The sequence below is a fragment of the Mastomys coucha genome, unplaced genomic scaffold (assembly GCF_008632895.1).
Source record: "Mastomys coucha isolate ucsf_1 unplaced genomic scaffold, UCSF_Mcou_1 pScaffold4, whole genome shotgun sequence".
Classification (NCBI taxonomy): domain Eukaryota; kingdom Metazoa; phylum Chordata; class Mammalia; order Rodentia; family Muridae; genus Mastomys; species Mastomys coucha.
The window spans coordinates 54,725,887-54,737,178 of NW_022196910.1; the positions used below are offsets into that span (position 1 = coordinate 54,725,887).

General features: G+C 46.0%; 1 protein-coding gene across 15 annotated transcripts in view; it reads left to right on the forward strand.

Moving 5' to 3' along the window:
• The window catches only part of R3hdm2 (R3H domain containing 2), a 120,996-nt gene that overhangs the window by 94,643 nt on the left and 15,061 nt on the right, over positions 1–11,292 (forward strand). For 9 of the 15 annotated variants that reach the window (XM_031350119.1, XM_031350110.1, XM_031350111.1 and 6 more), the window contains 4 exons: positions 3,662–3,831; positions 8,287–8,388; positions 10,538–10,780; positions 11,077–11,203. In XM_031350119.1, the coding sequence (XP_031205979.1) occupies positions 3,662–3,831; positions 8,287–8,388; positions 10,538–10,780; positions 11,077–11,203 (642 nt within the window). The remainder of the gene's footprint in view (positions 1–3,661; positions 3,832–8,286; positions 8,389–10,537; positions 10,781–11,076; positions 11,204–11,292) is intronic. The other 6 variants (XM_031350108.1, XM_031350109.1, XM_031350114.1 and 3 more) reach the window with 2 other exon arrangements.

Sequence of the window (11,292 nt, forward strand, 5' to 3'; positions counted from 1 at the left end):
GAGATAGGGTTTCTCTATGAAGCCCTGCCTGTTCTAGAACTCACTCTGTAGACGAGGCTGGCCTAGATCTGAACTCAGATCCACCTGCTTCTGTGTCCTGAGTGCTAGGATTAAAGGTACAAGCCACCACGCCTGGTGCTATTACTCGTTCTTAAATCTAGTTGCCTCTTTGATTTTTCTTTCAGACTTTATGGTGGTTTATTTGTTTGTTTGTTTGTTTTGATGGGAGAGAAACAAAGGAAGGTTGGTTGGAATTTAGTTATTTTGTGTATTATCTGACTAAGGTAGATTTTAGCCCAGAGCAAGGTTACATGGTAAGATGTGAATGACAGGTACTTTCATTCTGTGCCCCATGGGAGTGTAAAGTGTAACAGTTTATAACCAATCAGCAGTAGCTTACTGGACACATCCTGTCCCCCCGCCTTTCTGGAATGTAGTCACTAGGCAGAGTAGAGCCTCATGTTGTGCATGCCAGCCATCGCTACCGTCCAGTGCTCTGGGTTGCCTTCTGTTCCTGCAGCCGTCTTACCAGAGGACTGCTTAGCTCTCCATGTGACCTGAATCCCACACAAGATCTATAGGTTTTATCTCCAGTACACACCAGTTGTGGTGAAGCCTTTTGCTTCGGTTACCTTTCTCCTGCCCTTCTCTGTTAATCCCCTTTTCTAATACCACCGTCTCTGCCTTTAACTAGGCCCTCATTTTATTGAATTATGGTATTATCTCCATGATTATCTCTCCACTCTATTCTAAGCCATTTTCAAAGCAAATTTACTAATCTAAAACACGGATCTACTCGCTTTCAGTCCCCTCCTAAAAATGTTCATGTTAGAGCCAAGTAGATAACTCAGAAGATAAAATTCCCACCATGCAAGCATGATCACCTGAGTTTCATCTCTAGCATCTGTGTCAAAAGCCAGGCATAGAGGCTGGAGAGATGGCTCAGCAGTTCAGCAGTTAAGAGCATGCTCTGCCCTTGTTTTCTCCAATAATTTAATTTTGTATTTACTTTATATCCTGATTACAGCCCCCTCGCAGTTCCACCTTTATAAGTCCTTTCCTCCATTACCCCCTCCTCTATTCCTCAGGGAGTGCCCCCTGGGTACCACACCACCTAGGACAGTTAGCTGCAGCAGGACTAGGCGCATCCTCTCCCACTGAGGCCCAGGCAGGCAGTTCAGTTAGAGAAAGGGGATCCAATGGGAGGGAACAGAGTCAGAAACAGCCCCTGTTCACTTGTTAGGAGAAAACACATGAACACTAATCTGCACTTTTGCTACAAATATGTAGGGGGGTTAGGTCCAGCTCCTGCATGTTTTCTGGTTGGTGACCCAGATTCGGGCCCAGATTAGTTGACCCTGTAGGTCTTCTTGTGTTGTCCTTGACCTCTCTGGCTTCGTCAGTTCTATTCTCAACTCTTCCACGGAGTCCCCAGGCTCTTCCTGATGTTTGACTGTAGGTTTCTGTACCTGTTCCATCTGCTGCTGGATGAAGCCTCTCAGGAAACAGATGCTAGGTTCCCGTCTGCAAGCAGAGCAAAGTATCATTAATAGTGTCAGGGGTTGGTGCTCTCTCTTATATGGGATGAGTCTCAAGTTGGGGCATTCATTGGTTGACTTTCCCTGCACATCTTTGTTAGGCAAGACAGATTTTGGGTTGAAGGTCTTGTGGGTGGATTAATGTCCCCCTCACTCCTCTGAAGTCCCACCTGGCTCTGGTAGGAATCAGCTAGGATTACCCTGTTAGGCGCCCCATATCCCCACCCACCATAGATGCCCCCCACTGATTTCCATTCTCACTCCCAGCCCTCTCCTGCCCTCCCTCCCTACACCTGATTGCCATCCCCATTCTTCTCCTCATCCCCTCTACTCAGTTACTTCTCTCGGTCCACCTCTCCTGAGTGAGATTCTTGCATTCTCCCTTGATCTCCCAGTTTCTTTGGGTCTGTGGAATGTAGCATGGTTATCCTACCCTTTATGGCTAATGTCCACTTATAAGTGAGTACATACCATACGTGTCTTTCTGACTCTGGGTTCAATTCTAAGCAAGCACTCACATGGTGGCTCACAAGCATCTATAAATCCAGTTCTGGGGGCTCAGATGCTATCAGTTAGTCTCTTTTGGCTCTAGACACAATTAATGGCACAGGCAAAACAGTCACACATAAAATACAATTACTAAAAAAAATAAAAATAAAAATCTAAACATGGTGGTGTGCACTTAACAATCCCATCACTGGGAAGTGAGAGACAGGAGGTTTTCCGAACCTCACTGATGAACCAGCATAGCTGAGCTAACAAACCCATAAAGCAAGGTGAGTGGTTCCCGAAAAACAGTACCCATTGTTGACCTTGGAGACACGCACGCACGCACGCACGCACGCACGCACGCACGCACGCACGCACGCACGCATGCATACACACTCACCTTTCTACATCACCTATGTAAACAGGGCAAGGTGGCTGCCCGGGAAGCTGAGGATAATTTTTAAAAACCCATCCTTCTCCAGCTCTCCACCATTTCTTGAATATGACATTAGCTTTGTCCCATCAGTCTGATAAACTTTTAGTTATCCCTCAAATACACCTCTTCTCCTAACACGACTTCCTTGATTATCTGGGGTTCCTGCTTCCTCAGCTTTTTCCTCAGTCTGTTACTCAGCTTTGGAATGGCACGACCAGTTCTCTGTCTTCTTACCAGATTTTAGGAGCTTAGGAGCTAGCCAAGGGCCACACTGTAGTTCATTACAAAATCCCTCTTGCATAGTATATAGTTGGTAAAAGTGTGTGGTATGCTGTGCCAGAATAAACCCTATTCTCTTCATTTAAAAAATGTGTTGTGTGACTATGCAAATGTGAGCCTGGAAATGGGAAAATTGCCGGTAAAGGTTGTGTTTGTGGGCTGGAGTATAGATGTTGGAAGATAGAAGCTGTTTTCTCATAGTGGACAAGAATCTCTGAAGCTTCATATTTTAAGCTCTCCTTATGAGTCACAGATTGATTTTAGACACTGTAGGGAAATTCTTCAGCAGCTTCACATATGTGAGGAGCTTTTTGGTTGGTTGGTTTTTGTTTTTGTTTTTATCGTTGCTTGTTTTTGAGACAGGGTTTCTCTACATAGCCCTGGCTGTCCTAGAACTTACTGTGTAGACCAGGCAGGCCTCAAACTCAACAGAGATCTGCCTGCCTCTGCCTTGTGAACAGAATTCTCAACCTTCCTAATGCTGTGACCCCCTTAATACAGTTCCTCATGTTGCGGGGACCACCAGCCATAAAATTATTTTTGTTGCTACTTCATAACCATAAATTTGCTACTGTTATGAATTGAAGTTTAAATAGCTAATATGTAATCTGTTTGGGGGTTTGATACCCACCCCCAAAAAGGGTTGTGATCCACAGGTTGAGAACTGCCGCTCTAGAACATTTTGTTCAATTCTCAAACCGGCCATTAACATTCAAGGTGTTTTCTAAGAGGTGGACCCTGTCTGCAGAAGAGCTGCAGTACAGCTATATCCTTGCATGGATCTTTGGGCAACTGAGGAATAGGGAGAAGGAAGTAAACAGAAAGGGCAAAGAAAAAGTAGAATCCTGCAGCTGGGCCCTTCAGAATTACATTTGTGCTTTGTATTTACAACTTTGGGTGGGTCTCCTCTTTGCCTTAGGCGTGGTACTAGGTGCCCCAGAAGTGTGCAACCAGGTCACCTCAGCCCAGTCTGTCCGGGGCCTTCTTCCTTGTCCTGCCCAGCAGCAGCAGCAGCAGCAGCAGCAGCTTCCTGCCCTCCCACCCACTCCTCAACAACAGCCACCCTTGAATAGTCACATGATCTCACAGGTGAGTTACTCCTCAAGTGCCCAGCACCCTTTGCTCTGACTCAGTGAAACTCTACAAGGAAGGCCACCATGTCCTTTGTGAAGTAGTCTACGCCTGCCTCCATTTCTTATTTGTTAGTTGTTGGGAGGGCAGGACAAGGGCACATATTTGGCTGAAGCATTCCTTTTGCTGTTGTGTTCTATTGAGACAGGGTGTCACGAAGCCTACATTAGCTGTAAAGTTTAGGCTGGGGCAGCCTCAACTGACAGCGTCCTGATGTCCTCCCCCACTTCCCAGATGCTGGGATTGCAGATGTGCACTGTCACACTTGGCTAACCTGAGAACTCCATTTTATATTTCTTCCTCTTCTTATGAGACAGGGTCTGTCTGTGTAATCCTGGCTGGCCTGGAACTGAGTCTGCCTGCCTCTGCCTCTGCCTCTGCCTCTGCCTCTGCCTCTGCCTTCTAAGTGCTGAGAGTTTAAAGGTGTGTGCCTAACAGTTGACTTCTGGTGTTCTGAGAATTTGTGGATCTTTTACTCCAGGTTGTGTTTCTGCTGCACCCTTTAAAATCCTGTGTAAAAACAAAGTCATTCTGCTCACTCTGTATATGTATGGAACTTACAATATCAGAGCTCCAGGCCTCCCAAAGACAGACACCAGCCAGGTGGCATGGCACTTGTTGCAAAGCTGAGGCAGGAGAATAGGCAGGACTACAGAGTGAGTCTCAGCCCCATGAGCTGCAGAGTAAGAGCTTCCTTTAAAGACAAAACTTGCAGGGCAGTGGTGGCACTTGCCTTTAGTCATAGCACACAGGACACAGTAGCAGGCAGATCTCTGTAATCGAGGCCAGCATGGTCTTCAGAGTGAGTTCTAGGACAGCCAGGGCTACAGAGAGGGACCTTGCCTGATGTTGCTGTTAACCAGGGTTTGAGAAACATTTTGCTTCTGTGCAGACCATGAAAGCCATCAGCCTGAGTCAGCTCTTCTATCAATTAACTCTTAATATTGTGAGCAGAGCTCTTCGTGACTAGATTCCAATGTCTAACCTCTGATATCCTTTGTAGTCAGAAACTCCTTCGTCTGTCTTCTGCTACTGTCTTTAAGTTGTTTTTCCTACCAGGCTGCTTCACTCCCCTGCCCAGTCCAGCATGGCATCTCTCGGGCTAGAATCAGTTCCCTGCCGACTCTTACTGCAACTTGATATGCCATGTTTGGTTGATATCCATGGGAGGCCTGCCTTTTTCTGAAGAGAAATGGAGGAGTAATGGCTGGGGAGAGGCAGAGGAGAGGTTGGGAATAGGGACTGGGAGGAGAGGAGGGAGGGGAGACTGCAGTTGGGATATAATAATAATAATAATAATAATAATAATAATAATAATAATAATAATAATAATAATAATAATAAATTATTAGTGGTATTATTAGTATTTTGTTTTTTAAAAAAAGAATCAGTTCCCAACCTGGTCAGTATGAACTGCAAACTCAAGTGGGAGGATCCCAGGATGCCTGTAAGGCCTTGTTCATACTGGCTTAGGTCTCTGCTAAGATGTGCACTTGGGTCCATTGCTCTGCCTGTGAGTGGGTAAAGTGTTCCTCCTCCAGCTGCCCCCAGCCTCCCATGGTGTTCTCTGTGTCCATCTCACTTGCCAAGGTCTTAGCATTTTGTAGTTCTTTTTCTCTGAAATGTGTATATTTTAATAGTCTTGTTCCCCTTTTTCCCTCTTAGTCTTTTGTCTTTTCCTTCTACCTGACATCCACACTTAAGACACAGCAAGAATGGAGAAGGGGTAAAGAGATAAAAGAATGACCATTTGGAATAAGTGACAACCTTCTACTCCCCTCTCCTGGATTCTGCCGTACAGTGGAGGGGTTGTTGGTATGGAGTGTGGTTTTGGGTTAGATGCTATAGATTGGGGATTCAAAGGTTTCTGTTCTCTCAGAAATATACTCTGGAAGTTAACCATAATCACAGACTCCCGGTCTTACCCTGGGTAAGGTTGGGTGTCTGGCAGTATTTATTTATGGGAACTGTTAACCTTACCTTCACCTGATACTTGGTCCTGCCTTGCCTCTTCTTCCCACAACCTCTCCTTACTTCAGTTCTTTTCCTTGTGCTTTTTTGGTGCTGACCTCACCTCTGAGCCTCTTCTTCCTCACCTTCATCCCTGCCTTCCTGTTCTCATGGCTGTCAGCACTGTGGGGCTGGGAAGTTGTACAGAAATAATCAATCACTGTTTGGTCCCTCAGTGTAGAAGTGAAGGAAGTGACAAAATAAATGCTACTGAGTTCTAAAGCTTTTAGGAAACTTTGGGAAAGAGATCAAAAGACATTTACCCATTCTCAGACATTGTGCTGGCAAAACAAGACTCACACTCTTTGGGATGCTTCCTCTCACTAAGTCGAACTGACCTCCTGCACCAGGGAGTCAGGCTGATAATGACGGCTCCGTGGCTGGGTTTTGTTGAGTTTAAAGTGGAGTGAATGTTAAAAAGGAGCCCTGTTAACTCTAGCTAGCTAGTGTCTCTGCATATCCCAGAGCTATCATGTATCCCAGAATTCACCAGTAGGTGGCAACAGATGTCCTTGTGGTCTCTTAGAGAGATCCTGGTTCTGGGCTTTGAGACCATCCAAGAAAGTAATGGTAGAATAACCAAAACCAAACCAAATCAAACCAAACCAACAACAACAACAACAACAACAACAACAACAACAACAACAATATAGCAGTGGCAATGCTGAAGAGATGGTTCAGTGGGAACAAGCACTAGCTATTTTTATAGAGGACCCAGATTTGATTCCTAGCACCTACATGGTGGCTCACAACCATCTGTAGTTCTGGTTCCAGGGGAACAGGTACCCTCCTCTGGTCCCTGTGGCCACTAGAGACACACTGGTACATGTTATACACAGTCCATGTTGCAGGCAAACATTCATACACATTTAAAAAGAAGTGAGACCCTCCCTTTGCCATGGCCTTTCCTAGTTAAAGGAATCAGGAGAGCATCAGTCTCCCCCTCCCTTCTCCTCACACTCCCCACCCCTACTCTCACACAGAAGCTTTATTATGTAACCCTGGCTGTCCTGAACTCCCTAGGCAGACCAGGCTAGCCTCCCACTCAGAGATCTGCCTGCCTCTGCCTCCCAAGTGCTGAAGTTAAGGTGTGTGCTACCATTCCTGGCTCACTCTCCATTTAAAACTCACAAGTGTGTGGAAAATGAGCTGTTCTGCTACTTCACTGTTCAAAAGGCCTGAACCAGGGTAAGTCCTCCTCACAGAGGTTTAGGAAAAATAGAAAATGTATGTATGAACCAGCAGCATTTGCAGCACATGTGGGACAGCTTGGCCAGCAGTTACATTTAGAATGCCATTGCCTTATAGGGTGTCAGTAGGGTTGAGCTAACTTTCCAGGCTACAGTAGTGTCCCTCTCCAGGACACTCGGGGTTCTCAGTAACTCTTTAAAACTCTGCTAAGGCCCCCAGTCCATCCCCTCTGGGTTTCAAGCCATATCTTTGATTTAGCTCTGTGGTCAAGGTATTCCGTTTGATTTCTCTGTGGCTTGGAGTTGAACCCAGAGCCTTGCACTGCCATGCAAGTGTTCTGCACAGCTGCTTCCCCAGCTCTACCCTTACTTTCATTGCTGTAATTAGGAATTACCCTATCTCTAGATATTCTGTACAGCTGTCGTGAAGCAGTGTCTCAATGTTCCTTCCCTCTTCTTCCTTACCACTCTCCTCTCTCACCCTCCTGCACCAGGGGCTGCACCTGGAGAAGTGATGAAATGATCCAAAGAACTGGACAGGAAGACACAAGGAAAATATAGTTAGTTGATTTAGAACACTGCGTGTTCTCAGTAGACAGACTCTCCTTCCTGAGGCTAGTGAAGGGGTTCAGGGGTAAAAACCAAGCCTCTGGTTGGGCTTCACTCTGAGTTTACCCCATTCGCTCATGGGGGCATTTTCATATTGCCCTCACATCTTAAAGGAGCAGAGACAGAATCTACTGATGGTTTTATTCCTTTTCTTTCCTGTAGAGGGAGATGTCTCTGTGGGCGAGCACTGAGCACTTCCTCTAGGAGAACTGCCCTTGGATGTACGCAGTATCTCTCTAGTGGGCATTTAGGGAGGTGTTGATGGAGCTCCTCAATGATTGTGTGGTCAGCAGAAAATACACCCTGGGAAGGCTGTGCTTGGACTCACGTCATAGACCTTGACCCTGAAAGCCCTGAGATAACTCACAGCTGCAGAATTTAAGTGGCTAATGGAGCAGGGGGTATACTGGATCTCTTCTGAGAAGAGAGACGGCTTCTGAGAGAGATGTGAAAGTCACAAGCTATCCCAGGCTTGGTGGGCAGCCTGCTCAATGGCCATGTGATTCATACGGAATGTCTTGTATGATTAACGTGTTCCTTCCCTTCCCTTCATCTCCCTTTATGCTTTTCTTTTCCTCTCCACATGCCTCTGTGCTGCCCACAGCCAGTCCCGGCCCTGCAGCCCTCTCCGCAGCCGGTTCAGTTTTCTCCAAGCTCCTGTCCCCAGGTCCTTCTGCCAGTCTCTCCACCCCAGCAGTACAACATGGTATAACCACCATTCACCATTTTGTCTTGTCCCTGTGTGGCCTGTATCTGTGGGATGTCTGGGTCAGTCTTTGGTGGTCTTGCAAGCATGTGGTGCTTTTGGAAGAGATATAGAAAGCTGTTTCTTGAGGGATCAGCACAGCATGCAAAAGATATAATATAGGACAGGGATGGCAAACTCCCGAGTGTGAGAAGGGCTCTCACTAACCCAGGCCCTCAGCTCTGCTCTCTGTCCTTCTTGTCGCTTTCTCCCAGTTTATTCTGTACAGAATTGTTCTTTCTGATTTCCTTCATTGCAGACTTCTCAGGTTCCAGTTTTAAAATGTTTACATCCTACCTATCTCACCGTATGTTTATGTTCTCTTCAGATGCATATACATGCTGTGTAGATTGTTTGTAAAGTGACTGTAGTGGTGCATACCTTTAATCTCAGCACTTAAGAGGATAAGGCAGAAGGACTGCCCTGAGTACAAGGCCAGCCTAGGCTACATAGTGAATTACAGTTCAGCCTGGGTTAGAGTCATATCCTGTCTCAAAAATAGCAAAAATAAATTTAAAAATAAATTGTTTTCATCCTAAATACAAATCCTTTGCAAATCTGATTTCCTTCATAGTTGATTACTTCATGGTGTGATGAACCCTTCTTTTTTTTACTTTATATTAATCAAACCACTCTGCTTTTTCACTAGAATCCCCCTTTTTTCCTCCTACCTCTTATCTCCATTCTGAAAAGTGCTAGAATAAGGACGTCAAATTAATCTGCAGTCTAATCCTCTTGTCATCTATTCCTGACCAAGAAGGCAGCAAGACAGTTCCTGAAAATGGAATGGAACTAGAGGGCAACATTTTCTTTTGGTTTCTGGTATTATCTTTTGCAAAAGAACTACTCTGCTGTCTGTGCATGTGTGTTTGCATGTGAATTACTGTTCAGAGCACAGGAATCAGAGCAGGAAGCTAAGAAACTAACCTGCCATCACGAGTGAGCCGCACACCCTCACCAACTGGTGCTTAGGGAAGGCAGCTGAGAGAAAAGGCAATTACAGCCCAGCCAGCCAGCAGCTCCCTCTAGTTCAGCCTCTCACCCTGGCCTCCTTTCGGAGGTGAGAATTGGAAGTCGTTTTTAAAGGGCAGGAGAACTCTAGGCTAGTGTCAAAGAACAAAGGTGGAAATGACCTGGGAAGGGAGTACGGAGACAAGCAGCAGGAGTGAACCCACAGTTCTTGGCTATAGAGTACAAGAGCTTTGCTATCTGTCTGTGGTCTGTGAGGGTGTGTTCTAAAAGAACAGGATTTGTGGCAAGGCAGGAGCATGGGGAATACTGGAAACAGAAAGAGTCGCATACTCTTTAACTCTTGTTTGTCTATATTCCTGTAGGTAGGTACCCCCACCTCCTGAGGAATAACTCTAGTAACACCTGTGATCAGAACAGCCATTGTTACTGTTTCACAGAGAAACTGTTTGTAATAACCATAGTAACTAACAGCTGTCATGGGGCAGCCATTGTTGCCATTTCACAGAGATACTGTGTTTCTGGGTTTAGGCTTCACAAAGCTATCAGTTTAAAATATCATGACATAGTCTTGGCTAAAATGCATTTCTCAAGGTACAGAAACCAGACCATCCCAAGTGGTATAAGGAATGCCGTAGAGCAGTGGTTCTCAACCTGTGGGTTGCAACCCCTTTTGGGGGTGATGTCAAATGACCCTTTCTCAGGGGTTGCCTAAGAGCATTGAAAAACTTGCATTACAATTCATAACAGTAGTAAAGTTGCAAAATTATGAGGTAGCAATGAAAATAATGTCATAGTTGGGGGTGGTCACTATACCATGACAAAGTGTTATTAAAGAGTGGCAGCATTAGGAGAGTTGAGAACTTCTGCTGTAGAACATTGTATTTCTGTCTTTCTGTTCTTGGTTTTAGTTATTAGTATATTTGAGACAAGGCCCATGTAGCCCAGGCTGGCATAGAACTTAGTATGTATCTGAAGCTAATCTTGAACTCATGATCCTCCAACCTCCAACTCTACCTCCCAAGTGCTGAGATTACAAGCGTGTGCCACCCCATCCAGCTCTGTGTGTCTTTCTGTATTGAAGCCAAATGCATGAGGCTTAACACAGCCTCGGTCCTTGAGTCCCCTACTCTCTCAACAGGCAGAAGACCTCAGCAACCCCTTTGGACAAATGAGCCTTAGCCGCCAAGGTTCTACTGAAGCAGCTGACCCTTCCTCAGCTTTGTTCCAGCCCCCACTTATCTCCCAGCATCCTCAGCAGGCTAGTTTCATCATGGCTTCTGCAGGACAGCCCCTTCCAACTTCCAACTATTCCACTTCTAGCCATGCTCCACCTACCCAGCAAGTCCTGCCACCCCAAGGTTACATGCAGCCCCCTCAGCAGGTAAACAACCCCTTCCCCAGCTCTTAGTCAGTGCATCAGTTGTCATATCTCAGCCCTTTCTTCCTCTAGTCTAGACAACCGGAAGAACGCTGTCCTCACTCTCCCATTCTGCAGACAGGCTCCTTTCTGCACAACACAAGTGCTGTTTTATTTCAGACTTGTATAGTCGTCCTATAGTTGTGAACCCAAACTCTCTCAATTTACAAATTTCTGATTATTAGCCCTTGAGGCATTTAGTAAATTTGCAAGTGTTATGGCTGGATTAAAGAGACCTCTTACTCTGTTTCCTCTCAAAGATCCAGGTTTCTTACTACCCTCCCGGACAGTATCCTAATTCCAACCAGCAATACCGACCTCTGTCTCACCCGGTGGCCTATAGCCCCCAGCGTGGTCAGCAGCTGCCTCAAGCGTCCCAGCAGCCGGGTAAGGAGGGGTGCTGTGTAAGGCAGCAGTGCCCAAGGTCAGACCTGGGGTGAAGTGCTTCCCATCTGGGAGTTAAAGGGGAGGCGGGG